Source organism: Falco peregrinus, chromosome 5 (assembly GCF_023634155.1).
Source record: "Falco peregrinus isolate bFalPer1 chromosome 5, bFalPer1.pri, whole genome shotgun sequence".
Taxonomy (NCBI): Eukaryota; Metazoa; Chordata; class Aves; order Falconiformes; family Falconidae; genus Falco; species Falco peregrinus.
Window position 1 is genome coordinate 42,125,548 of NC_073725.1, and position 25,527 is coordinate 42,151,074.

A 25,527-nucleotide genomic window follows, 5' to 3' on the forward strand; every position below is an offset into this window, starting at 1 on the left:
TAATTTCTGTCATACACTGCAAAGTCCTAGGAATGTGTATCAGTAGCCTGATAACTTCAGTGATCTCTCTAAAAAAATTCCTAAGCAGTTTTGATTATAAAACTGCATGCAAGTGTGCTGTGAGGAATCAGAGAAAGTAACAGGGAAAGAAGAATCAGAATGCAATCTCTGAAGAAACACAGGGAAAATAATGTGGAGGTATACTTCGGTGAAGGTTCAATGTAAAACTGGTCTTCAAATTGCAGTTCTACTGCATGTCCATTAGGTGCAGTTATGGTCCAGACACAGTCAGCATGTGGCGGATAATTGCTTGGATAGTTAGGGGAAGATATATATCCACTGGGGTTGAAATCATTGATATAAATATTCCCTCCACAAGCTGGGAAAGAAAAGATCACCAGTAAAAAACAACATTAAGGAAATGGGCGAGGCATCAAAAATATGAGCTATCAATATATTCCAACAGTTTCCTTTTGGTGTCATATAGTGGCATCAAAAACAAATGCATTTTACTGCATACTGTGGGAAAACATTTTCATGCAGTAGAATCCTATGTTCCTGTGCTCCTGCTTACATAGTCCTCCTCACTCCCAAATGTTCAGGGCCCTGAATTAAACCGCTCTTAGTTCTACCTCGGATTCCTTCTAAACCAAAGAAAAAACATATTTCTTGCCTTGTTCCTACCGTCAGACCTATCAATACTTCTGTGAATCATTCGCCACTTCTGCTTTCCAAAAGTTGAAATGTCTGTTTGAGACAATAACGAATCTGTGAGGAATGCCAGTCAGAGCAAACATGAGGATTTGGTCAGGTCCTTTATCCTACAAAAATATCTTTATTTTGACCAGAACCTTTCTGTCAAAAACACACACTATGTTCTAGCAATACTGGTTTAACAGAGGGTTTTAGTCAAGTTTCATAAATCGAAATGCTAGAAATACTATTGTACAGCTTCACCTATTCCCTTCATGAATCCCCTACAGTAATGCTAAGAATGATTCTTTGTGGCAGCAGGGAAAAGCAGGCAGAAAACAAGCAGGTACCTAAATTTTTGAGTAGAGTGACAGGTTGCTTTAGTTGTGTTTAGTTATACTGTTTAACAGGAGGTCTCCTGCTGTTCCAAGTGGCATATGTCATGATACAGTGGAATAACTGCAAATACCAAGTCCCTGATTTACTCCTGAGCTCTGTGTCTCCATTTTTTTCATTCTTCCAAAAAATGTTAGCTCTGGCAGGGAATGCTATTTTCTCAGCAGAGAGAGAGTAAAAGTTGTGAGAAATCTTACCAGCTTTCTAGATGTGCTAGCCTAAATAATTCCTTGTTTAGCACTTGCACTGGGTATCATACGTTTAAAATAATGTTCTTATTTCCATGGGTTTTTTCCAATCCTGTATGAATTTTGAACACCTCTTCCTAACTATAGATGCTACTTCCATGCCAAAGGGTTTCCCATAAGTTTTTTTTTAAACTTTCGTATCTCTAGATTCTGTGACCTGGAGCTGGCTCTCATTAAAAAGGAGACATTTGAGTGTCAGATCAGAAGTGATGCACTAAAGAAGGAAACAGGGCATTTTTGCAGACACTTGATTTTACCAGGGCTGGGACTTAAAACAAGAACCTCCTTTAAGAGGACAAACTCCAAGTTATATCTATTGAGGTACAGAATTCAAGTTTATTTCCTAGACTTACCTAGACTCTTAGCTTCATATTTCAGTTTGAATCCTTGACCCTCATTCCTGCTGTCAGAAATGAAGTGGACAAACAGCTGATTATCTGTGGTGTACAGGGTAGAGATCGGGCTGCTTCCACAAAACCGTCCATTCCCTCTCTGGGACTCCAAAGGTGGGGCAGCATTATCTAATCCATTCTTCAGCTGGAAGAAGAGAAATTGCTAACATCATTCAAGCAAACAGCCTTGGAATTCTATAATTATAGAATCACAGAATCATAGCATGGTTTGGGTTGGAAGGGACCTTAAAGATCACCTAGTTCCAATCCCCCGCTATGGGCAGGGACACCTTCCACTAGACCAGGTTGCTCAAAGCCCCATCCAGCCTGGCCTTGAACACTGCCAGGGATGGGGCATCCACAGCTTCTTTGGGCAGCCTGTGCCAGTGCCTCACCACCCTCACATTGAAGAGTTTCTTCCTTATATCTAATCTAAATTTACCTTCTTTCGGTTTAAAGCCATTCCCTCTTGTCCTAACACTACATGCTGTTGTAAAAAGTCCCTCTCCAGCTGTCTTGTAGGCCCTCTTTAGGTACTGGAAGGCTGCAGTAAGATCTCCCTGGATCCTTCTCTTCAGGCTGAACAACCCCAACTCTCCCAGCCTGTTTTCATAGCAGAGGTGCTCCAGCCCTCTGATCATCTTCAGGACTCACTCCAACAGGTCCATGCACTTCTTATGCTGGAGGCCCCTGAGGTGAACGCAGTACTCCACTCTCAGAAGAGTGGAGCAGAGGTGGAGAATCACCTCCCTTGGCCTGCTGGTCACACTTCTTTTGATGCAGCCCAGGATAAAATCAGCTTTCTGGGCTGCAAACACACATTGACAGGTCACGTGGGCTTCTCATCAACCAACACCCCAAAGCCTTTCTCCTCAGGGCTCCTCTCACTCCATTCTCTGCCCAGCCTGTATTTGTACTTGGGGTTGCCCTGACCCACGTGCAGGACCTTGCACTTGGCCTCGTTGAACTTTGTAAGATTACAATGGCCCAACTCTCAAGCCTGGCAAGGTCCCTCTGGGTGGCATCCCTTCCCTCCAGTGTGCTGACCACACCACATGGCTTGGTGTCATCAGAAAACTTGCACTCAATCCCATTGTCTACGTCTTTGACAAAGATGTTAAACAGCAATGTAAACTTTGAACACAGATCATCTTAATGCTTCATGCCATGGGGGAAAACAATAACCTAGTGATTAGTTAACGCACAGCAATAAATAAGAGAGAGAAATAATATCTGTGGTATTTTTCTTTGCTATTTCCACCCCCTGACAACCTGGGCTGCCTTACTGACACTGAAATCTGTAACATTCTGTAGTTTTAATAGCTTTGAGGATTTGCTGACCTAGCCAATAATCTCACCTCTACATAATCTCCAAGGCTGCAGGAGGTATCCTCACTATTAACTTGGAAAGGCTGTTCAAAATGGACAGCAATGATAAATCCAGAGGTTACTACTACACGCCAGGAACAATTCAGATTAGGAGCATAGTCTTGAGGGTAGTTGGGGGATGCTATCACACCCCTGCCTGTGTAAAAATAGCCTCCACAGCCTGACAAAAACAAGAAGAACCAAAGAAAAAAATATTAGCATCAAATATTCACATATTAATTTAGAGAAAAACCCTGTCTCTCAAAAGAAAGATGTGACAGGTAAAAGCAAATGTTGAAGCAAGTGTATGAAGAGCTGAGGGGCGTAGAGTAATGCACACAATGAATTATCTCCCTCCTACAAACTAGTAGATTGCAAGAAGACACACACCAAGCATCCTGACACTCAGTTCTCAGGCTTAACAGATGAGTAAGCAGGCAGCTACGCCAAGGACCTCCCATGGCATCAGTACATTGCTTGTAGCCAAGGACCAAACCGCTGTCACCTACTCAAGCTGCCAGTCAGAAAAACTTCCCCTGCTGCCCATTGTTATCCTAACACTTTCCTTGGTGCCTCAGCCCATTCAGGAATCTGTTATCATCCCTGGGTGCTTGTGGGAGGAGTGCCACTGGAAACTGTGACATTCCTGCTGGAACTTACACAGCTTTCTGAATCTGTCTCTCTCTGTTTTGTGTCTCTGCTCTGAGTCATTTATTTCTCTCTCTTAGCTGGGCATTCTTTCACCTTTCAGCTGAGCTGTTACAAACTTAGGCATACACTTTTCTTACTTCTGAAAAGTGACTGGTCTGGTTGAATCGTGCTTTGTTGTATTATATTGCTGGGGAAACAGCAAATTTTTCCTTTGCAGAGTCAGACATTTATTAATGCATATTCATGAGATGTGAATAATTGATCTGTGTGATTAATTAGATAGACTGCAGACAGCTGTTAAAAATGCCCCAGTCTTTTCTTTCCTTAGCCCATTGTTAGCTGCAAGGCAGGCATTTATCTGTGGGAGAAGAGAAAGGCATCTTACTTTTGTGATAAGAGGCATTAAACCCAGCTCCAGTGACACTTGCATCTGACATGAAGTGGATGAACATTGCCTCTCCAGTTGATCTTATTGGCCCAGGAGGTTCTCGTCCACACAGAGTAGCCAGCACTGGGGAAAGACTAGTGTCTCCTGAAATCAGAACGCGGCGTTAAAACCAACACATTTGCCTATTGGTCGCTGTGGCTCATGCTTTCAGGCAGGTGCTTTTCAAGATCTTTAACACCTAACAGATTAAGGAATATTTTATAGACCACCAAATATTTTGCTAGACTTTGGTAATTTTATTTTAACTAGCAGAATGTCTCAACATAGAGTAAGAATACTGATTTAGAGCATGTTCCCATCACTATCAAGATTGCTTAAGGTCAACGGACATAAAAATTCTGTGGGACCTTGGGTATCTATTGCAAGCTGTCAGGGTAAAGCAAGATTGGCTTCTCACCATCTTGGATAATAAGTTTGTCATAGTTGCATGAGCTGTGAGATTCTATGTCTAGGGCCAGGATATTGAACTCCACAGTAGATCCAGGAGCTCTGATAAGCCATGAACAGTCAGCAGAATTTCTGTAATTCATGGGCCAGCCCGGTGAGAAGAGGAATGAAGGTGTTTCTTCAGTTGTTACAGTCCCTCCACATGCACCTGTCACATACAAGAAGTCAAAAATGAAAGCACCCTCTTTTCAAACTCAACACTCCCCCCATATAATGTAAGATGACAGATCTATAATTAAGCACAATGGGAGCACATTCATGATGCCTGTAGTCACAGGAATGCGTTTCTTCTACTTCAGTTTGGACCAGGAGTACAAAATCATAAAATCCTGACCTATAAGGATGTTCCTGTACTACCTGGTGCAGCAATGACGTGACTTATTTTACCATGAAGAGTATCTAGCAAAAGACCTAAGAGCATCTACCACAGTTTAACACTGGTTGCATATCAGAAAGGAATGGTGCATACATAACCAATAATACACATACGATTTAGACCCTCTTGAAATCAAAGTACTTTTTGTTCTCCACTTCTAATGTCTCAGCTTTGTGTTCATATCAAGATGGAATCCTTGTTGGGATATCTGGTGGCTCAGTGCTCTCCCAGTACTTAAACCCGTTACATATATATTACATAGCTGCTACTACCCTGCAGAACTCCAGAGATCCCTAGTCCCTCTGTCCCCAGAAATCTGCCTTAAGATTTAGAAAGAAGGCATTGCACTATGTCCTAGTTAGTCTTAACTTCCTCTTGTTGATCTTCCTCAGAGAAAAACAATGGTACAAGAAGCATATTCCCTCTCCTTCCAGAAACTCTTTGTCAGAGGTATACAATCATACTGAGCATATTCTCTTTATTTATGGGTATGAGATGCATTATAGTGAAAGGTTTCATATCACAATTTCCAGTGATTTAAGAATGTGGTTTCAAGAGGGATACTTGAAATGTACTTGATTCAAGAGGCATACAAAATGTTTAGCTTTCATGAAATACCTGTGTAAAGAAAAACGCCCTCTAGCAACATGCTTATTTTTCAAACACTGTAAAACAGTGTATCTGAAAGTCCCTAGAAAATTGTTTTACAAGGCTGTTAAAATGCTTAATTAAAATGTCAATGAAAGCTTTCCCTCTGTTAATATCTAGGTCTTTCTCTTGTGGGGAAGTTTTTGTTTTAAAGTAAAACTCAGTATATCACTGGCTGTATCACTTTTAACTGTGCAGCCCACTGAAAACCCACCTCTAGCAATGGTGCGTGTAACAGCAGAAGCATCCACTGCATACCACTCCAAAAGAAAGCCTTTTCCAGTCACAGATGGATCTGACTGGAACTGGATTGTCATTGAACTGCCAGAGGATTCAAAAGAAGCAGGGTCTGTGCCACAGTATGTTGCAACAGTACGAGAATGAATGGTGGGCCCATCATAAACCTGCAGAGAGAAGAACAGTGCCATTCCTCATAGAGACAGATTTTCATCCAGCCCATTCTCAACAAGTTTCCAAGCAGAAAATTACCCTCTTTAAATGAGTAAGGGATCTTTCAGCAAATCCCTGTTAGAGAGAAACTTCTCTTACAAAAATGGAACAAAATCTCCCTTTCCATTATATACTGTTAATTGTGAAGCTTTCACAGAAGAAGGATATGAATGGAAGCCATCAAATTCAGCTCATTCCCCTCACAGGGCTGCTCTTTGGGGACATGGACTGGTCTCCCACGTTAAAAAATTCCACTGGTACAATCTTGTTCCTTGCGAAGGAAAAAATCAACATGATCTGCAGGAAAAAACCCCATTTTTTTCTTCCCTCCCCTAAGGAACAATCATATTTAAAATTCTATCAAATAAATATGCATTTTTTTCATTTTATATATTTATAAGCCAAAACTTTTGCTTGTTAAAAGATGCTTCTGTTTTGCCACCATTCAAACCTATTTGTGTTCTTGTCCTTTTCCCTCCAGTAAAAAATGTCCAGTAGAGAAAGCTAGAAAATATGAAATAAACATTAACATTACACTGAAGGTCTGATCCTTGTGTCAGGTTAAAGATCAGGCTGATTCACACCCACTGAATGTGTAGTCAATTTAAGAAACTCATTTTGCTTTCAAACAGACAGACAAAGAAAGGCAGGCTGAGTTACAAGAAAGAAGATGCTGTTAAAATCTGACATGTGATAAGGAATAAGCTGCATTTCCTTTTTGAACTAATATTAAATTTGGATATCACTGAATTAATAATGGATTGAATATACTGAATATATGGAACTAGTATTAACTTTCCCAAAGATGAAAGAAAAGGATAATTTGTGAACCAGCTAGTTAAAAAAAAGACAATAAGAGATTTACTTTATTTAACTAAGTACTTACATTCAGCTAAGTTCAGAAAGAAGTTGCTGGCTCTATTGCTCCATTTTTCTTAGCACCATGCATGCTATATTTTTTAGCCTGGCAAAAAGGCTAGACTGTATTACAGCAGGGTGCGGAGAAACAATCAAACAGAAAGGAACCGGTACCTTCCTACTGGTGACAGCAAATTACTGATGCAGAGAGCAAAGAAGGTGCAAGTAAAGGATTGTTCCTTGTAGGATTTAAAAAAAAAAACCACCTTATTTTTAGAGACACTGAGATGTTATTATTACCGTTGTCCTCAACTGAACCAGCACAGAGCAAAGTTCAATCTGGCATCTAAACTGAAATTCTTGGATTTGAAAATTCAGCACTGTACCATTGTGGACTTATTTTAAATAAGTTTCAAATTTACTTATTGGAAATATCTGTTAGGGAGCCAAAGAGTATGTATACCTTTCCTATAGCTAGTAATTATTGAAGATGTGACAGCAAAAACAGTAAGCCACACCAGATCCTTGGAAATTCTTCCTGTTCTTCTTGTAGGTTTCTCTATTAATAATTTTTATCACAGTTAATTGATATAAAGTAACTTTTCACAATGAAATCACCTTTAGCTTGTCATAACGGCATCTGTGATGATCTTCAATGTCCATCTCCAGGATACGGCCATGGATAACTTGTGAAGCATTAACGTTTATTCGCCACTGGTAATTGGAATCGTGAGGGTAACTTCTAGGCCACTGCGGTGAAGCTATTCGTCCTCTGTTTCCCACAATGTCATTTCCATACACTGAAAAACAAGAAGGGAGACAGCTAATGCCTCTTATTCACATAGATTAGAAGGAGTATTGGGGCCCAGCCTGCAATATAGCTTTCATTTCAGCCCATCTGATTTAATTTACTTAGGACTAGACAGTGCTGTGAGGCACAGACTTGTGTCTCAGACAATCCTAGGATGCACATCTAATTGTTTTCTTCTTGAGGGATGCAGTGTGCCCTTATCTGAAGGGAAACACCCATTCAGGCCATGTGGCCCTACATGTAGGAGAGGTGGGAAGATGGCACATCAAAATTCCCCTGACTGCCTACTTCATGTTAATTTCTTCCCAAGAAACATTAAATATTAATTTTTTTAATGCCTTTGTGTGTTCTGGTGAAAAATGGTTCTGATTTGATTGACTCATAACCTATTGAAAAATCCTTTTGACAATTAGTAGTAAAAGTCTCAAAATAAGGAAAATTGTTGGAAGTCTAGCTTGCATAATCAGAATGGCTCTGGATCTTCAGGTTCAGCAATCTGCTCATGCAGCAAGTCAGACTGATGTTTACAATGATCCCTTGAAATTTTGGATCTATAAACTGGCATCATTTCCTTTTCTTCTAATTCCACTTCCTGGTTAATGGCATCTAGATCCAGACTAGAAGATGAACAGCCATACTCAAAAAGCAAAATGGAAAGCTGGGAAAGAAATTATTTTTTCTTAGTTTGTCAATTGCCTAATAAATGGCAACATAAACATTAAATACCATTGCTCACTCTCAGGTAGCAAAGACATATGGTTGGGTATTTTTAACTTTAACAGGCTATTGGTAAACTTGGGTTGTCATAGAAGTTTTTAGTATATAGCTCTTATTCGTATCTTCACAGCCCAGTACTTCTGATGAATCTGAAAACCATGTGATAAACTGTTAGAAAACAGTCAGTAAAATACAGGACATTTTATTCTCTGTAATCCATGGAAATTTTTGCTTGTAGAAGGATAATATGATCAATCTGAAAAAAATATTGTCTGTTACCATAATTTTAAAAGAGAGAATGTCATGTCTAATTCTTCTGATTACATTATACTTAATATACTTACACACACAAGTCCTGTTCTGATACATTTTAGAGTATCCCTTTACATTTGGGATAAAAAAAAAATTACAAATAATTTTAAAGTGAATTTAAAGGCTTGCTTACATCAACAAAAATTTTCTAATATACAAGGCCAAGCACTCACTTTTTTAAATTGTTTTCGAAGTGTTATCAAAGAAAAATAGTTTTCAATTAAATAACATCTACTCACAGTGAGAGAATGTGGCCCTGAAGCCAGCACCAGTGCCTGAGCTGTCTGAGACAAATCTGACCCGCAGGACATGTCCGACAGTAGATGTATAATTTGAAGGCAAAGAGTTCCCACAGAATCGTCCTGCCAGCGTGCCTGTAGCACTCCCTTCACGAATCTCCAGGAAATCTTTGGTGCAGCCGCTACTATCTTCGACCTGAAACGCTCTGTTTCGATAACAGTAGAAGAGCATTAGCAGGCATATGACTGACACATACTTTGGAGTTTGCTCTGCCAGGCCACTAATCCCCCTATAGCTGGTATCTTACTATAACAGTTAAAAGGGCAGCAACAAAACCCTCCAGAACCCAGAAGTCTGTGCTCATCACCTGGCAGTGCTGCTGAAACAGGGTGCTCTCTTTTCTAGATCCTTATTTTATGACAGAGCTTCAGTTTGCAAAGTTACAATTTTTAAAGAGCTCTCAAACCTTTGTTTGGTTCTCCAAAAACAATCATGAAACACAGAAAGCCCCTGATATATAAAACAGATTTTTAATATTTTAATATTTTTAATATAAGCCCAGGTCAGAGTACTTACTAGGTGCACCATCTATTGTGTGCAGAGGATACTTTTAGCCTTACAAATCAGTTTGCAGCCCCTTCATATGTGTATTATTCCAGTACACCCTCTGGTGAGAAAACAATTGGCAGAGGCCTAGATTCATTTGTAGTTAACACCTCAGAGCTCAGAAATCCCTTTGCAGTTTCTCCAGGATGATGAAATATTACTGTTTCTCCAGGGTCTCTGAGTTTCACATAGCTGGGTGTGAAAAATAGTAATGATTGCTATGAACTCTCCTAAACCAATTTTTATCTTAGAAAAGGAATAGGATTTAGTAATCAGATTATAAATTCTTAATTATTGTACCAAGCTGAATCCTAATTATATTCTAAAAATCATTAGCTGTTATTCTAGGTAAAGTGCTTTGATTCAATCCAATATACTTTTCAGAAGCAGGCTATGAATATATAGTAAAGATTCCAGAGAGTTCCTCTTACAACCAATGCCCCAAATATTCATGCTTTCTGGTTTTCTGGTAACAACTCCTCCCCTTCAGTCCTGAATATAGCCATGTGTTCAGCATACACAAGCTGTGAAATGGTTCCAACCACTCATCTGGATATACTTCAGACTAATTTAAAGCTAACCCTCCAATTGCAAGACAGGCATTTCTGTTCAGACTGAGCTGAAGAAAATGAATGCCTCATGCCAAAAAAACTTCATAAACCTCTAATATTAAATTAAATTAAATAAATACTGCTTTCTAACACAATTACTCCATGCTTTCCAGTATTTTCAGCTTGCCTTTCAGCTATGTATAACTGAAGAAAAAGAGCTTGCATCTACTCAGTGTCACTTTATATAACTGAATGTATGTTCTGCTGATAGTTTCTGCTTCACACTGGATTTCTGTTTTGGTTCTGAAAAGCTGTCATTCACTATTTTGTAGCAAATATTTTGGAACATATTTTTAGGCTGTAGCACTTCTCTGCTTCAGTGAGTAAAGGAGGAATAGAATGTCCTTTTTATTGCATTAGTGAATCAGAACACGCCTAGCAAATTGCACCTTATACAGTCAGCATGTTACTGGGCAAGTTTTCCTTTTGTCTTGATTAACCGTAAATGCAAGTTTCATAATAACTTTTCCTTTCCTGCTCATTCTTGATAGCTTTGCAAAGGGTCAGTGCCCTCTTCCTTGGCAGTAGCCACTGTTTGATGCCCAGAAACACAGAGGCTCAGTAATCTACATCATGGGTAAAGAACAACCTAACAACCCTGTTAAAGGACTCTACATTGTTCTGTGGATCGGGTATGACTTTCCTGTTAGAAGTCTTCAAAAGAAAGTTACTTTGCTGAAAGGAAAACAGGATTCCTTCAGCTACTCTCCTAGCCCCTGTTGTACCTCCACTGCTGTAATTGTCGGAGAAATTCTGAAGAGTTTAATATAAATTTTAGCCTGACAATCTGTGGAGTATCTGTGCCCTTTATATTATTCAGCTATATAAAAATTACAATGAATCTGGTAGTAAGGAAATAGTAGGAATTTCCCTTGTAAAGAAAAGGCAGACCAATGCTAAGTTTCCTCTTCTTGTTTATAAGTGAGTGAGAATTGGCTTCTCCAGCTTCCCATGCTGTTCAAACAACAAACCACCTATTTATATAAAGTTGTATATGCCTTAATATAAGCAATGACTAAGACGGGAGAACACTGATTGCAAGCTGCCACCAACCACTGCTCTGTTCTCTTTCCAAATTACTCTAAAAACACATTTCAGCTTTATCATCTGGTAATTACATTTCCTAATAAACACAGAACATCTTTCCTTCAGGTCTGTTAAAAGGCTGAATAATAACCCCTGGCAACGTATTTACATAAAGGACAGCTGGAGCCGGTTGCCAGGGGAGCTGAGAATTGTCCAGACACACTCGGTGTTGAGCAGATATGGCTCAGGATAGCCAGGGCTGTTGAAAGCTCCTCTGTCCATGTGGAAAGTACCACCGCAGGCTGCAACAAGAAGGAGACAGCAGAGACTTGAGAAGGAGGATGACATTAAAAAAAAACAACCCAAAACTAACAACAAAAAAAAGAACAAAACCACCAAACCAAAAAAAGACCAAACCCACTTTGACAGAGCCAGAGCATTTGCTAATCGAGAAAGCATTTCTCCTTGTCTCGATGTTCTTTAGATTGTTGATATACTTGCTGAGACCTTGGCCAAAAAGAGGAAGTGTAATAGGAGATTTTTAAAAATGGGAACATCAGGGACACAAAGAGGTACAGGATCTGTTCTTTTTCTTAAAAGTCAGAGGCATAAGGTAGCAACACCTGGCATATGGACTTACATGATGATGATGCAGTATAGGTGGCATGGAAGCCCCTAGAAGCAAAGTTGTTGTTTGAGATGAAGTTCACCACCAAGGCATTACTAAAAGAAGTGATAGGATGTGGTATAGTAGTGCCACAGTACCGGCCTGAAAGAGAACAAGACAGAGGAAAAAAAAGTGTGTTCAGCATGGAATTATTATTGCTAATTTAACATTTGGAGTTAATGCCTGACAGCAACCAGGAGTTACTTTTGTTGCTTACAATTGCAGTTGTCAATTCAATCTACATAAAAATTAAATACTCCGTTTCATTTGTACAGAACCCAACTCTGGTCACATTTTTTTTTAACAGAGGAAGGCCCTCCTGCACTCCAGATACCCTAGTCACTGGCTAGTCTTCACTGAGCTCCTTCATGTTCACTCTAACTAGAAATTACAGCCTAATTAAAAAAAAAAAATCCCATCAAATATATCTGACAGTAGTTTCAATTTCACTTGTTTCTGATTAAAAAAACAAACAAACAAACAAGTGACAAATAACAAAGCAGTTACCCTGTAACAGACTGTAACATGGGGATGAGAAATATGAATCATGATCTAGCAGAAGGGCAGCTAACAGCAGAAAGAAAGATAGCAGCTAGTATCCTGGTCCTCTTGCCAAGTGAAAGCCAAGGGTAGGAGACCAAAAAATGAAATCTGCTCTTAGTTACAAACTATTTAAGTTGAGTGCAGCCCCACTCCTGACAAAGGAACATACACAAAAGTAGAGTAAGGGAGAGCATAATCAGGCACAGATACTCCGAATTTCCCAGAAAGGAATTTGAGGCAACCCTGAGGATATGAGTCAGGACCACCCTGTGGCCAGGGGTGCACTCCTGGCTTCCTGGCAATATAAGCATTGAATTTTGCTGCTCCAAGCGGCTCCTGCCACTTGGAAATGATGGCTTTGAACAGACATGTCAGGAGAATGTTGTAGAAAAATCAGGAGCAAGCAGAAAATTAGGCTTTCCAGCCCTTGAGGAAAATCCAGGAATCTGCAGCTTTCCTCACCTGTGTTCAGTGTGGACTGTGCTTATGAGTGTGGGTTATGTTATATTTTTGTACAGTTAACTGGGAATTCAGTTCAAACTGAATTGCTTGGTTCCCAATATTGTTCAGCTGAGGAGGAAGGAAAAGGCAGCTGGAGTCAACCCCAAACTGCAGGTTAATAGGAATACAGTCAGAGCGTAGGAGGACTGTGCCATTCACACCGAAGATTTATCCTCCATTCCCAGTCTCCTCTGGCCAGAGTGGCCAAGGACCTTCCTTTATCAGAGAAAACCCATGAAGCAGGAGGACACTCACAGAAAACCTTCTCCTGCTTACCTTGGGTGTAGTTCTATATATGAAATAAACAAGGGAAAGGTACAATACCTTGAAGAGGAGCTTCGTAGTTATTTCCATCCAAAATCTCCACAAAATTCGTTGTACAGTTTTGACTGCTGTTTTCAATATCAAAGTCAGTAAATGAAAGTATGACGTGGTTGACTGGTAATAGCAAAGAGTAAAAACTTATTGGCATTTCACAGAGAAATAATAACATGTAAACAAACGTACCATCTTTTCTTTTCTCCCTGAAGTCGAAGTACATCATCTGCACTAGTTTGTTCCCTGATATGTGGATTGAGTTTGATGGCAGTGAATTAATCCTTATTGCAAAGGTTCTGGTAGAACCCTTCATATTTCAGTACTTTCTAGTACAATCAACATTAGAAGCATAAGATTTAACACATACACATAAAAATCTGTTTCCTAGTATCTGAACAGCTTCATTATATACTGAAAGTGTCAACCAACACAACAGGGAACATCTACACGCATTCAGAACCAAACTTATTTCTACACATCCGTGACCTTCTGTCCCTTTGTGATCTATACCATAGATCTGGACAAAATGTGAATTGATGCTGCCCTGCTCCAGGCTTAGAAAGAGCTGGTTCTTTCATTGTTTTGTAACACTGCATATACATCAATTGGACTGGTTAAACAATCATTAACTACCCTTAGCTATATTTGTACAGAATTGGATTTTCCACACCCTTGGACTGCAGGCTATGTCCTGAAAAAGAAGATTTCTGACTCAGGGTATTTTTGACTCTCATATTGCTCTTGCTTGTCTGATATGGACAAAGGTGAAGTCACAGTCCACAACTGGAAGAACAGAGGCTGTTCTCAACACCTGCCTGTGACAGTAGTTACTCATGGCCTTAGAGCTCCTATAGCTTGATCAGATCAGAAAGAGTCTCACGATTTTAATAATAACTAAGTTGACCAAGCCTGAATTTGACACAAATATTTTGCTTCTCACTGGGCTACAATTAGTTGTCTAGAACAAGCCGAAATGACAGACATGGACCCAGGCGCTGCATTCAGCAGGGTGCCGCTGAATGGCATCCAGCTGCACAGCCTACGTGTTCAGCACGCTTGTGTCCTGTCTGGTCAATCAATTCCAGCTATCAATGTGGGTCCTCAGGATATAAAGCAAAAAGGAAAAACACAGTGGGAGGCAAGAACAGGAGACTTGTTGGCCTTCTCAGTAAAAGCAGAGCAGGAACTCTGCTGTGATTTGCCATTGGCTAAATCTACTGTATATGGTTATGTAATGTATGTGTACTATGTATGTATGGAATGCTGTGTGACTGGCATAATGAAGCCGCATGTACCTATAACATGAGGTATGTGGTGGTCCCGGTGGTAAGTGGAGGAAGTCACTACACACACAGGCTACTTCTAATACAACATTTTTCTGGTCTCTCATACTGACGTAATTCAGGAGACAACAGTTATGTATGAATTTTCAACCTGGATCCAGGAAAAGACTGTCTCTAAAAATAAGTGTTGTGTAGGTAAGGAATAGCTTTGAGAATTGATTTCTTGTAAAAGAATCTATGCCAAAAAAAAAGTATTGCTTATCTCTTGATTTTTGTTTTGGTGTTTTCTTTGGAAAATTGATTTTCATTTATAACTTAGCAAAATGAACTTAAAAATGTGATTGGAACATTCTATGATTTTAACAACAATGACTAAATATCAGATGCATAACTGAAGTTCAGTGGTTGCTATTAAAAACAAACATTTATTTAAATGATGTTACCACGATACTATTACACAATTATTAAATATTTTTTAGGAATCCTATACAATGTAAAGGTAATGCTGAGTATTAAAGGTAATACCACTATCTGATGGAAAATATTTGGTGTTTTATGATCAATCATAAACCTGTGTACAATTAGACAGGGACATTTGAGAGTGTATCTATTCACATAAGGCCCATTTATTTGTATTTTGTTATTTGTATTTTAAATTTAAATTCTTCTGTACTTTTCCTCATTATTTAATTTTTTTTTTAATGTTAACAGCATAGATTTGATTTAACGCAACTCTAGCTTGAAAAATGCAGACCAAAATAAGGTCAGCTAAATACATGTGCTTTAATTGTATATAAACCCTTAGATTTTTCTCAGGGATGAATCCAACTTCACATAGTATTCAACACCTCATTTATAATTGCAAACTTGGGTCACAGTAAATCAGCTAAGATGACAAATTGTAAACTGTCTTCCTCACTATGCACTAAATCCTTTACAGTGAAATCTGATTCAGGACAGATTAGAAGAGCCACGCTCTCCAACTACCAGGATGCAGAACTTCCTAGAGAAATAAAGGAGGAATTTTGCATTGTTATTACAGAAAAGAAGATGAGGATGTTAGTCACCATAGCTAATAAAAGATGTTTTTACTTACATGGTTCCTGAGCCTGAATAATCCAGCTGCAGTTCTGATTGTCTGGGTATTTGGCAGGATACAGAGGGGAGGAAATTGCTGCCCCAACCGAATCTGACTCTATGAAACTTCCGCATGCTTTAGAATGAAACACACATACACACACACATATTTATATATACAAAACACATGTCTTAGATTCTGTAGTGAAAATGAATGCATAAAATGTACTACGCTACATCAACATGCAATGAGAATAAAATTCACAACAGTAATTTATCAGAAGAGATTTAAGGGCTAGCTCCCAGAACCAGGTGTGCTTTCTTGACCTGGATCCACAGGCCATGCTGCACCTGGCTGACCATCTGTGGGAAGCCAGAGTGACTTGGGAACAGATCTCATCTTTAACAGGCACCTCACACCTCATAAGAGCAATCTTGGGGTGAAAATAACTTGGTTTCAGGGTAGTGCAATCATACACCCATTTCTCTGATCATTTGGCTGTGCTGGCAACTAGGAGGGGAAAAACCCCATAAAATATCCAGAAACTTCTAATGCCCATGTGTGGCATCACATTGCATTGGCAGGATCCTCTTGTGAGCTGCATCAACAAAACTGCAGCTGTGTGAAATGTTGCACATGTGCAAGAGCTTGGCTGACTGTGCAGCTTTGGCTAACAGTGCTGAGTGCTGTCATGGCCCATTTCTAAGCATGCTGACTCATCAGAAGCCCCCCAAATCTGAGTTTAACACATAGGTGCCTTAAACAGCAGGGTGAGGAGTTAGGTACCAAAGGCAGAGATTAATTTATCATGCCATGCTACCTAAAACATCCAGCAGGAGATGGGACTTACAGGTTTTTCTCAGGAAGAGGGAAGCTAGATTGCCTACATCCTAGGCAGGGAGCACCTGCTCACCAGGCATGTTTTGTACAGGACCTAATCCAGTAAACATGCTCTGAGAATGTTTAACTGATTAGGCTTTCATACCTGTTAGTCAGAAATGCCTAGCTATGTATCTAACTCGTACCTCAACAACTGGGGTTCCTGACATTTTTGGTGATGCAAATTCCTCCTTTATAATTTTTCACAATATTTTCAGAGACAAAACGTTTCTGAAGAAAGTACTAATTTACAGTGAAAAGAATCCTAGGAAGAAAATGAGAGAAAAGGATTTTCTCTACAAAAACTACACAGCTGTACCTTGGGAGGAAAAAATGTTTCCAAAGTTATTGAGGAAAAAAAAAAGAAAATCACCAGTCATCAAATAGTACCTAATTTCACGAAAAATTCTGCCCAGTTGATGTCATTTTTCATTAAAAAGGAAACGATGTAAAATACCAATTAGTCCTACACAAATTGGATGGTTGATGTTTGGCAGGGATTGCAGGCTTGAATCCATAGGCTTCATCACCAGCACCACACAGAAGCCTTTTATGGCTTTTCAGATTCATGCACATGGATAGACACATAAAGTGTTATCTTGTCACTAGGTTTATGGAAACTGCAAGTTGCACATTTCTCTCAGGACAGTTATGGGTAGCTACCCCTCTAGGGAGGAGGAATAGGAGGCTGCTGATGTATGCTAGATGCCTTACTACAAAAACCATTCTCTTCCCCCAATCAAAGAATCTAAGATAACCCTTAGATTTAAAATTCTTTATAATTTGGAAACAATCAGTCCTGTTAAAGATACGCGTCAGTATGCTACATGAATAGAAACAACACCTTTTGTTATCAGCTGTGCTAAAAGATTGTGTCTAATACAAACAAACTGGTGATTAGAAAAATGTACATTAATGTGAATGACAAAATTACCTTCAGTAAAGCGAGCACTGAAGCCCCTGTGCTGGTTGGTTGCATTAGATTGCAGTCGAATGTACATCAGATTCCTGGAGGATGTGATAGGAGGAGGATGCTGTGTTCCACAGAGTTTTCTAAGAAGGTGTGCTTCATTGCTGGGACCATCAAATACCTGTTATGAAAGATCAGTTAAATTATTTGGCTTCAATAGGAGTAACGAGAAGACTTCTATTTCATTCTCTCTCTTACGTTTCATACAGTTTGATTGTGTTACAGCCCTGGTATGAGCAGTGTAAATAAACTGTGCACTGCCTATCTTACGATTGTGACCATTTCCAAAAAATGCATGTATTCAGGATGAAGATCCTGTAGCCTTTATAACAAAAATGCATCAAGTAACCATCTTCCTCTGTATGTACCTGGTATAGAAGCAACTCTCCTTTTAACAATCCAGATACCCCCATACATTTACTGCTTTCTGTTAATAGCTAACATGAGCTCCTGCCTAGCTTTTATTCAGTTAAGCCCTACATCTTGCCTCAGTAAAGACTTCTAAATTGGCCCTAACATGCAAATAGTGCAGCAGTGGGAACTATGACTGTATAAAAAGATACAGGATTACGATTTTTAGATATATGAACCCAACATCAAGGATCAGAGTCCATATATCTATGCTTTATAATAGCTTTAAGGTGTGGAATTGCACATATATACCTGAAGTGTAATTTAAGCAGAAGATGAAGAAAAGTAGAAAAAAAAAAAAGGAGAAAGCAAGTAAAGTTGGGGTCACAAAACTTCACTTTTAATTCTACCACAAATGCCTTCCTTCTCTTTTTTTTCTCCCTACAGCTGACAATTTTGTTTCCTTCCTCTCTGTTTCATAATCAGGAGGAGAAGGATAGTGAAGTTAAAACTAATTAGCTTCTAGCTCGAGGGGAAAAAGGCCACAGTCTCAGAGCCTCCCGCTAATCTTTCCTAGCACTCCAGCTGACATGATTTGTTGCTACTGTTTTTGAAGCCATGGGTCAGTCTCAGAGCCCTTGTGCCTGGTTTCAGAAGTGATAAGCACTGGAGCCATCAGCACAGTTGCATGACCCACAGAGGAAAAGCCTTTGGGCTAGTGGCCAGCAACAGCAGTTGAATTCAGTTCCTGTTTCAGTGTTAACGTCCTGCATTACCATAGACACCTCATCAATTATAACCTGTGACTCAGCTTCCTATAGCAAAATGGAGGAAAATGTGAATAGAAGGGCTGGAAGGTACTCAGGTGCTAGGATGTTAAAGGCTGTATAAAAGTCCACTTTGAGCAAAATAATGCCATTCGGTTAGAAGAAATGTACTTCTTGAGATTGTCTTCTTTTGCTTCAAAATGCCTCACATTCCAGCCTATCTGTGCGATGCAACACAGACAAATTAAAACTAGGCTGTGTAACACAATGCAATGTTTCTGCCTCCAGTATTCAAAAGCCTTTGAGCACATTAGTGAAAAAAAATATATAAAAAACAGTAGCTGAGAGAAAGGTGAGCTGCCTCAAATAAACTTTGGAGCTGAGAAAGAAAGGACAAAACTGCTTAATCCACAGGCGTACCCTACATAGCCAATGCTGTATTCATGAATTAAACATTTGCCCTTGGGCCTGTAACACTAGCTAGCTGTGTGGGACCTCGTGACAGAGCATTAAGTGTACTGCGATGTCTGTAAAAATGAGTACCTGGTAAAGAGACCCAAAATATCCATCCATTCAACCTTCTTTTCGCTCTTGGCATCCTGCCACAGTCAGCTCTTTAATACATAGTGTGCAGTGTTTATTCTTCCTCTGCACATACATTCTGTATATAAGACAGAATGCCTCGAGCTAAAACCCACAAACCATGGAATGTGCAAAAAAGTAATAACAAAAAAACCCTCAGGAATTAAGGTACTGTCTTTCCCTACACAGTAGTGAGAGGATTTTACCTGAACGCTAGAACTGAGAATAAGCATTCCCTTGACAGAGTGTAGAGAGAGGGCCTGACTACAGTTCACATAAACTGCTGGTTTTGATGTATCTGTGCCATTGCACAGCTGAGTGTATGACCATTGACACATGGGCTGTTGTGAGACTCTAGTAGTTCAGCTTTCTCACTCAGTAAGATATTAAGGATGAGTAATATAAGAGTAGGCATTTCATTCCAAAAGCTTCCTGGAATAAAGAAGTCTTTCTGTGGTAATACTGTGAGAAGAACATGAGGTCAGAGGAATGTTTTCTAAATCAAGTGTATTTGTGTTTCTGGGCAGCTTGCTTGAAGGATAGTACTGTCTCCTCTTTCAGAAACCCAGAAATGATTCCTAGCCTTTTTCACTTGCTAAAAATCTGATTCAAGCAACAGTTCACCGTAAGCATTAATGAGATACAGTAGCAACTCTTAGGAGTTATGGCAACTACAAGTTAATGAGGAACAGTAACACATTGATATTTTATGGCTGCATCATTCTCGCTCACCTGCTATTCATTAGCTTAAACTATTTTATAGGGAGGATTTCAGCCTTGAATCTAGATCAGAAACCACACTGTTCACACCAGTTCAGGAAAGAGTTGCGTCTCTCTGCAGCTTCTTGAAGTTATTTTGAAAGCATCTGAGATATGCATTTCTGTGGCAGCATGAGTAAAGGAAAATGATGCATCCACTTACTTAAAAGCCAAGTTTTCATTTGCACTGTGCAGAGCAGCAATTTGCTCTTCTCTTCCCTTTCCACAGTTAACATAACTGACTCACTGCCTTCTTGTTCAAATGTGTCCTGCATTTTGCAAAGGTATATGACAAAAAGAAGATATTTTTTGTCTTCTGAGCCATAAAAACTTAACATATTCCCAGCTGTCCTCTCTTGGAAGATCCTCTCCACCAGCACCTGGAATAAATAAAGTCACACCTCCTCTCTAGCTCCCAGAGGCTTACATTTCCACATTCCTATGTACTACTTGTTATACTGCAACAAGAAAGAAAAATAACATTTACTTAATGAAAGCCACTGAAAAGAACAAACAATTTCTCCCTCCACTTCTCAGTGCCTTGCACTACAAGCACTGCCTTCTGAGCTGCATCCTTGAGTCTCCGAATAGTTGAAACTCCTGCTGACTGGCACTGCTGGTGCAGCATCAGATACAATGCTGGTTAAAAATCAGTGCATTCACTATTTCTTTCCTTCTCTGTTCCTTCAGAGAAACAAATTTGCTTGTTGTAACACACATTCTCTAGATAGAAATGAGCTGGTACACAAAGAAAAATCAAAAATCTATTCCTTATGTATGGTGACAGTGATAGCGAAAAGTCTCAAAGATCTTATGCTTTCTACAGAATGTAACTGAGTTATGTTTGAGATCAGAGAGAGTAAAGGCTATACATCCTCATTTAGCAGATGAAGAGATGCTAATCTGTTCTGAGAACAGATAAGGTACAGAAATGAAGGCATAGAAACCGAAGAATCAGCTAAGTTTAGGCAGTTAAGTAAATGAAGAATGTGCTTTTTGGTGCCCTGGACTGCTCTCTGCGCACTCCACCTACTGCCTCTAGAGGGAGCTCAGAGCAGTTTCACCGGGGGTTACTGCTACCGTGCCTGCTCGTTCGGCTGAACCTAAATCTGTGCTCAGATTCACGTGTGAAATCATTGAGCAGAACTGAAAAATGCACTGGGCTTTTTGGAGCTGCAGCATAACCAAGAAGCAGCCGACACGAGTATCTTCCCTCTCTCCATTTTGCTCACGTAAAGAATGTGCAATGGAAAACACTACAGGAAAAAAAGTATATTTTTGTGTATTCCCCATAGAAAGGGTTTTACGGTAGAAATATTTCTTTTAAAAAAATCTCAGCCATAACACAGGGAAAAATGAGTGGATCTAGAAGGGGAAAGATGAAGGAAAAGGCCATTGGTACACTTAAGGGTGGAGGGAAGCCCCAGGAGAACTCACAGAGCAAATAAATTCTGTAAAGATAAGTAAAAATTTAAGAAATAAAAAAGGGTGGAACCACTGTGTTACTCATACATAGTAGTTGTTCCTATATTAGAGAGAGAAAAACAACCCATCTGCTTCCTTAGCTACCCACATTTTCCATCTACACAGCTTTTGGAATGTAATTCCTAAACCATTCCCAGTCAGACATCTACTTACATATTTTGAGGCACTCTGTCCCCTCCCTCTGTTCTCCTGTGTGAGGCATATAGCATATAGCCTTGGAATGAGATGAACGCAGATCCCACCCAGATGTTGGTAACAAGCGGGTTTCTGCTTACTGGTGTACCAGGTAGAGAAAGAAACCACATCCACTTCTTTCTTGCCCTGCTGATCCCTCTACAGTACCACTGAAGAGCTCTTCTCTACCTCATACAAAGACTCTCAGAGCCCTTTGTTAACTCCTGGCTTCAGATGAGCATTCTCCCTCATCAATTTTCAAACTACCCTCCATTTGGTGGGCAACAATTGATGCCTGCATTAAATTTAAATCTCCCTCCTTGCTCACATTGCTGCTTCAGTTGTGCTTGCACAGCTGGGGCTCACAGGGAACTTCCTCCATCAACAGCCCCAAAAAACAAAAAAGCAGAAGCAAGCAACAGATACTCGTACGGCAATAGAGGACAAGGGGTGTCACTGCAAACTCCACTTATACAAAGAGCTCTGCCACAGTCATCTCTGCTAGCTGAAGGACTAGTGCCTTTCAATGACTAAAAAATCAGTGCCCATATCCAGCCTATAAAGGTAACGGGAGTTGTGCCCGTAGCTGCACAGAGCTCATGGAGTTGTGTACTCTGCAAAGGGTTTAGATCAGGCATCCTCAAACTTTTTAACCAGGGGGCCGGCGCGCGGATGCAGTGGCAGGCAGCCATCTGCGGCTGCTTGGTTTCCCCCCCCAACCCCCGGCAGGGGGGTCTGTAAATACCGGGGGCCGGATTGAGGACCCTGGGCGGCCATATCCAGCCCGCAGGCTGTAGTTTGAGGACCCCTGGTTTAGATAGATACATACATACATTGGCATCGTTTAAAAGAGAAACTTGTACATCAGGTCTTTTCAGAATTTAGCCCTTAATTTGCAGATATTTTTTTTTAATTTATACCAGTACTGCCATTCCAGATGGCCTGAGTTTCTGTCAAGCAATTTGATTTTCTACTCCTGTGTGATATCACAGAAGGCTTAGAAGGTTTTCCTATAGATTTTTCCTTTCAATGATCCTGCTGGTGAATTTAAACCATTTGAATGAAAAGACAAAACTATATTTTCCTATTTCAGAACCAGAAAAAAATGAACAGTCATTGTACAGATGCTTTGTGGCCAAATGAAATCTTCAGTTCAGCTCAGCAAATGGGGACATACTTGCTTTTTTCTGGTTCAGTACAAAAAAGCTTTACGAGGCAATGCTATTAAAACTGACGCTGTTTTCAAAAGAGTCTCAGTTCCTGCCAAATTGAGTTCTCTGTGAATGACAGTTTATCAAGGAGAGGAAAGCTGGATTTTGGGCTACAGCCACTGTGCTTTATCTGACTGGTACTGATCACACATGCCTTTGTACTGAGTAAAGTGCAATCTGACATCGAAGGTCAGGATTTCATGTCCCTGCTCCCAAAAGGCCAAGTGGAGACGTGGAGAGCTCTTCATTGTCATGTCCTGATTGAGCAGCAACTTTAATTTCTGTGACATCAACAAAAGCTCACAAACCCACAGCAATGTGAAGCTTTTAAGAGAGCAGCAGCTCTAATGAAGCAATTAAAGAGACAGCTGAGGAGCACCTGAATACACAGCGCATCCATAAAGAAAACCAGCCAGCCACAATTCCCGCCGGATGCAGACCTCCCTGTCTCCTGAGTTTGTAACAGAGTGTAGCAGTCTATTAGATATGTGGGCAGCCCATCCTATGGCTTGGAGCAAACTGTGGTAAACTGCACTATATTTGGGAAAGGGTGTCATAACAACAGCCATCTATTTATGTATGAGGTTATTCCTGCGGTACTAACCACAGTTCACACCACCAGCAGGAAAAACGTGGTGCCAGGATGCAGCATGCACTGCTTTCAAGAAAAGATCCTTCCAGATATTAAGTGGGAACCAAGAAGAATGCAGAAATACATTTGTGAAGCCTATTTCATTGGTGAAGCAAAGAGAACTAGATCATAACTATTTAGGTGTAAATTTAAGCTTTAGCTCATCAGTGAATAAATATGACTATGCAACTACGAGTCTGAAACCAACTGCAGCTTAGGTTGCATAGTAGGCTTCCTCTTTTGCAAGCATTGCACCAGACTCATTAAGGGAACTTTTGAAATTTCTATTGTTACTTACCGCAACATTGCCATAGTCACATGAATAGTGATTTTCAATGTCCAAATCCGTGAAATTCAATAGGACTCTGTGGTTGTAGTCAACTTGGATAACCCAAGAACAATCTACGTTGTTACTATAAGGTTGAGGATAGTTTGGAGAATGGATTTCCCCACTGGCAACTTGGAAGACACCACCACAGCCTGAAAGAGACATAATCAGTTTTAATCACAAGCTCTTCTATGCTTAGCGAGATTCCACCTATATTTTTAAACTAAGAACATCTCCATCTTTATATTTTCTACATTAAACTTTGGTAAGATGAGTGCTCCAATTGTTGAAGTGTCCTGTCCATAACAAAAATCAATGGAAATTACTATCAGGAAAGTATAACATGATCATTACTGGTGAATATGCAACAACAATGCCTGTGAGTAATGTTTCTTTCTAGTCACAGGCTGGTAGTAGATGTTGTAATGGCCGAAGTATTAGTGCTGCTAATCCTCTATCCTAGATATTGTAAAAGCCATCAAAAATACTGTTCGCATGAATGCCTCAGAGGTAGCATACTGAGAAAGCAATGACTATGCCTAGCTGATCATATGTGAGTAAACCATTTCTGAAAATACCAAGACAGCTAGGAGCTCCCCTTTTCCCACGAGCAGTACAACAATTGCAAGCCCCAAGTTTCTACTTCTGCAGTTGAGGGCACCTTCAGGTATTTCCAACCAGAACAGCTCCAGTACTCATGAATATCTAAACAGCTTGGAATGATGGATCTTGTGTGGGAAGTGCTAGGACTTTCTACAGGACTAACACAAACAAATGAACTTTTATATGTTGGAAAGGGATGGAGGAGGGTGAGAGAAAGACATTGGGACTGCTGTAGATGGAGGCAGCCCGCTGGAAGGATAAAAACTATACTGTTATTGTTTTCTGGTGAGTGGGTATTTTAGAGGCTAGAGGGGGTTTGGAGCACAACAGGCAAGATGCTGTAGAGGGATGAGAAAGCTTCAGGGGGCCTAAGTAGTAAAAATAAGATCTCAGAAGGGGATTAATTCAAAGGGCTATTGTAGACTTCTTTTTTTAAAAAAATAATCTTGCGCCTTTCTCATAAAACTTATGAAAATGGAGAAGTATAAACCTTGACAAACTAAGGAATTAGTGTGCTTAATCAAGCAAAACTGCAAGAATTAAAACCTGCTTCTGCTCACTTTTCATTGCAATTATTTTCCGATAATTGGCCTTTTCATAAGAACTCCCATGTAGAGACATGTGGCTGGGTCTTTAAAGCATGTCTTCTTTTACTGATTACCAGTAAGGCTTTGAACAAATAATCACACGGGGGATGGATGAACCTTACAGAGTTCAAGTATTTACTAATCACTCCAAATATTTTTGGAGTCAGCCGAGTTCTCCAAGTTAAGCCATGTTCTCAGATATTTTTCAATTTACAGTTTAAAACCAAAAGCACAATTCAGCTAAGAACTCTATGTGGGTGAGTGGGTGGGAAGAACCGTTAGCATGCAAAAGTAGTTTTCTGATTACAGGAATGTCTTGATTAATTATATAAAGAAGAAACCCCAGCAAGATAGACTGTTACAAAATACATACATAGGCCCAGATTTCAGCTAGTTAGCCCATTTATTCTCTGTGTGTCTTTCAGCATCTCTTAGTGTTACCGAATCCAGTAACACCCACATTCTCCTTCAGCTTTCAGTCCTATGCTGTTTGACTACTTTAAATGTTTGCA

At 39.9% G+C, this 25,527-nt stretch overlaps 1 protein-coding gene across 1 annotated transcript in view; it reads right to left on the reverse strand.

Moving 5' to 3' along the window:
* The window catches only part of CUBN (cubilin), a 155,117-nt gene that overhangs the window by 49,508 nt on the left and 80,082 nt on the right, over positions 1-25,527 (reverse strand). The window contains exons 35-48 of the mRNA XM_005228854.4: positions 23,796-23,977; positions 17,502-17,658; positions 15,707-15,823; positions 13,334-13,447; positions 11,939-12,067; positions 11,468-11,600; positions 9,055-9,260; positions 7,594-7,775; positions 5,882-6,071; positions 4,594-4,791; positions 4,134-4,280; positions 3,088-3,278; positions 1,691-1,874; positions 205-379 (exon numbers count right to left, since the gene is read on the reverse strand). Of these exons, the coding sequence (XP_005228911.3) occupies positions 205-379; positions 1,691-1,874; positions 3,088-3,278; positions 4,134-4,280; positions 4,594-4,791; positions 5,882-6,071; positions 7,594-7,775; positions 9,055-9,260; positions 11,468-11,600; positions 11,939-12,067; positions 13,334-13,447; positions 15,707-15,823; positions 17,502-17,658; positions 23,796-23,977 (2,305 nt within the window). The remainder of the gene's footprint in view (positions 1-204; positions 380-1,690; positions 1,875-3,087; positions 3,279-4,133; positions 4,281-4,593; positions 4,792-5,881; positions 6,072-7,593; positions 7,776-9,054; positions 9,261-11,467; positions 11,601-11,938; positions 12,068-13,333; positions 13,448-15,706; positions 15,824-17,501; positions 17,659-23,795; positions 23,978-25,527) is intronic.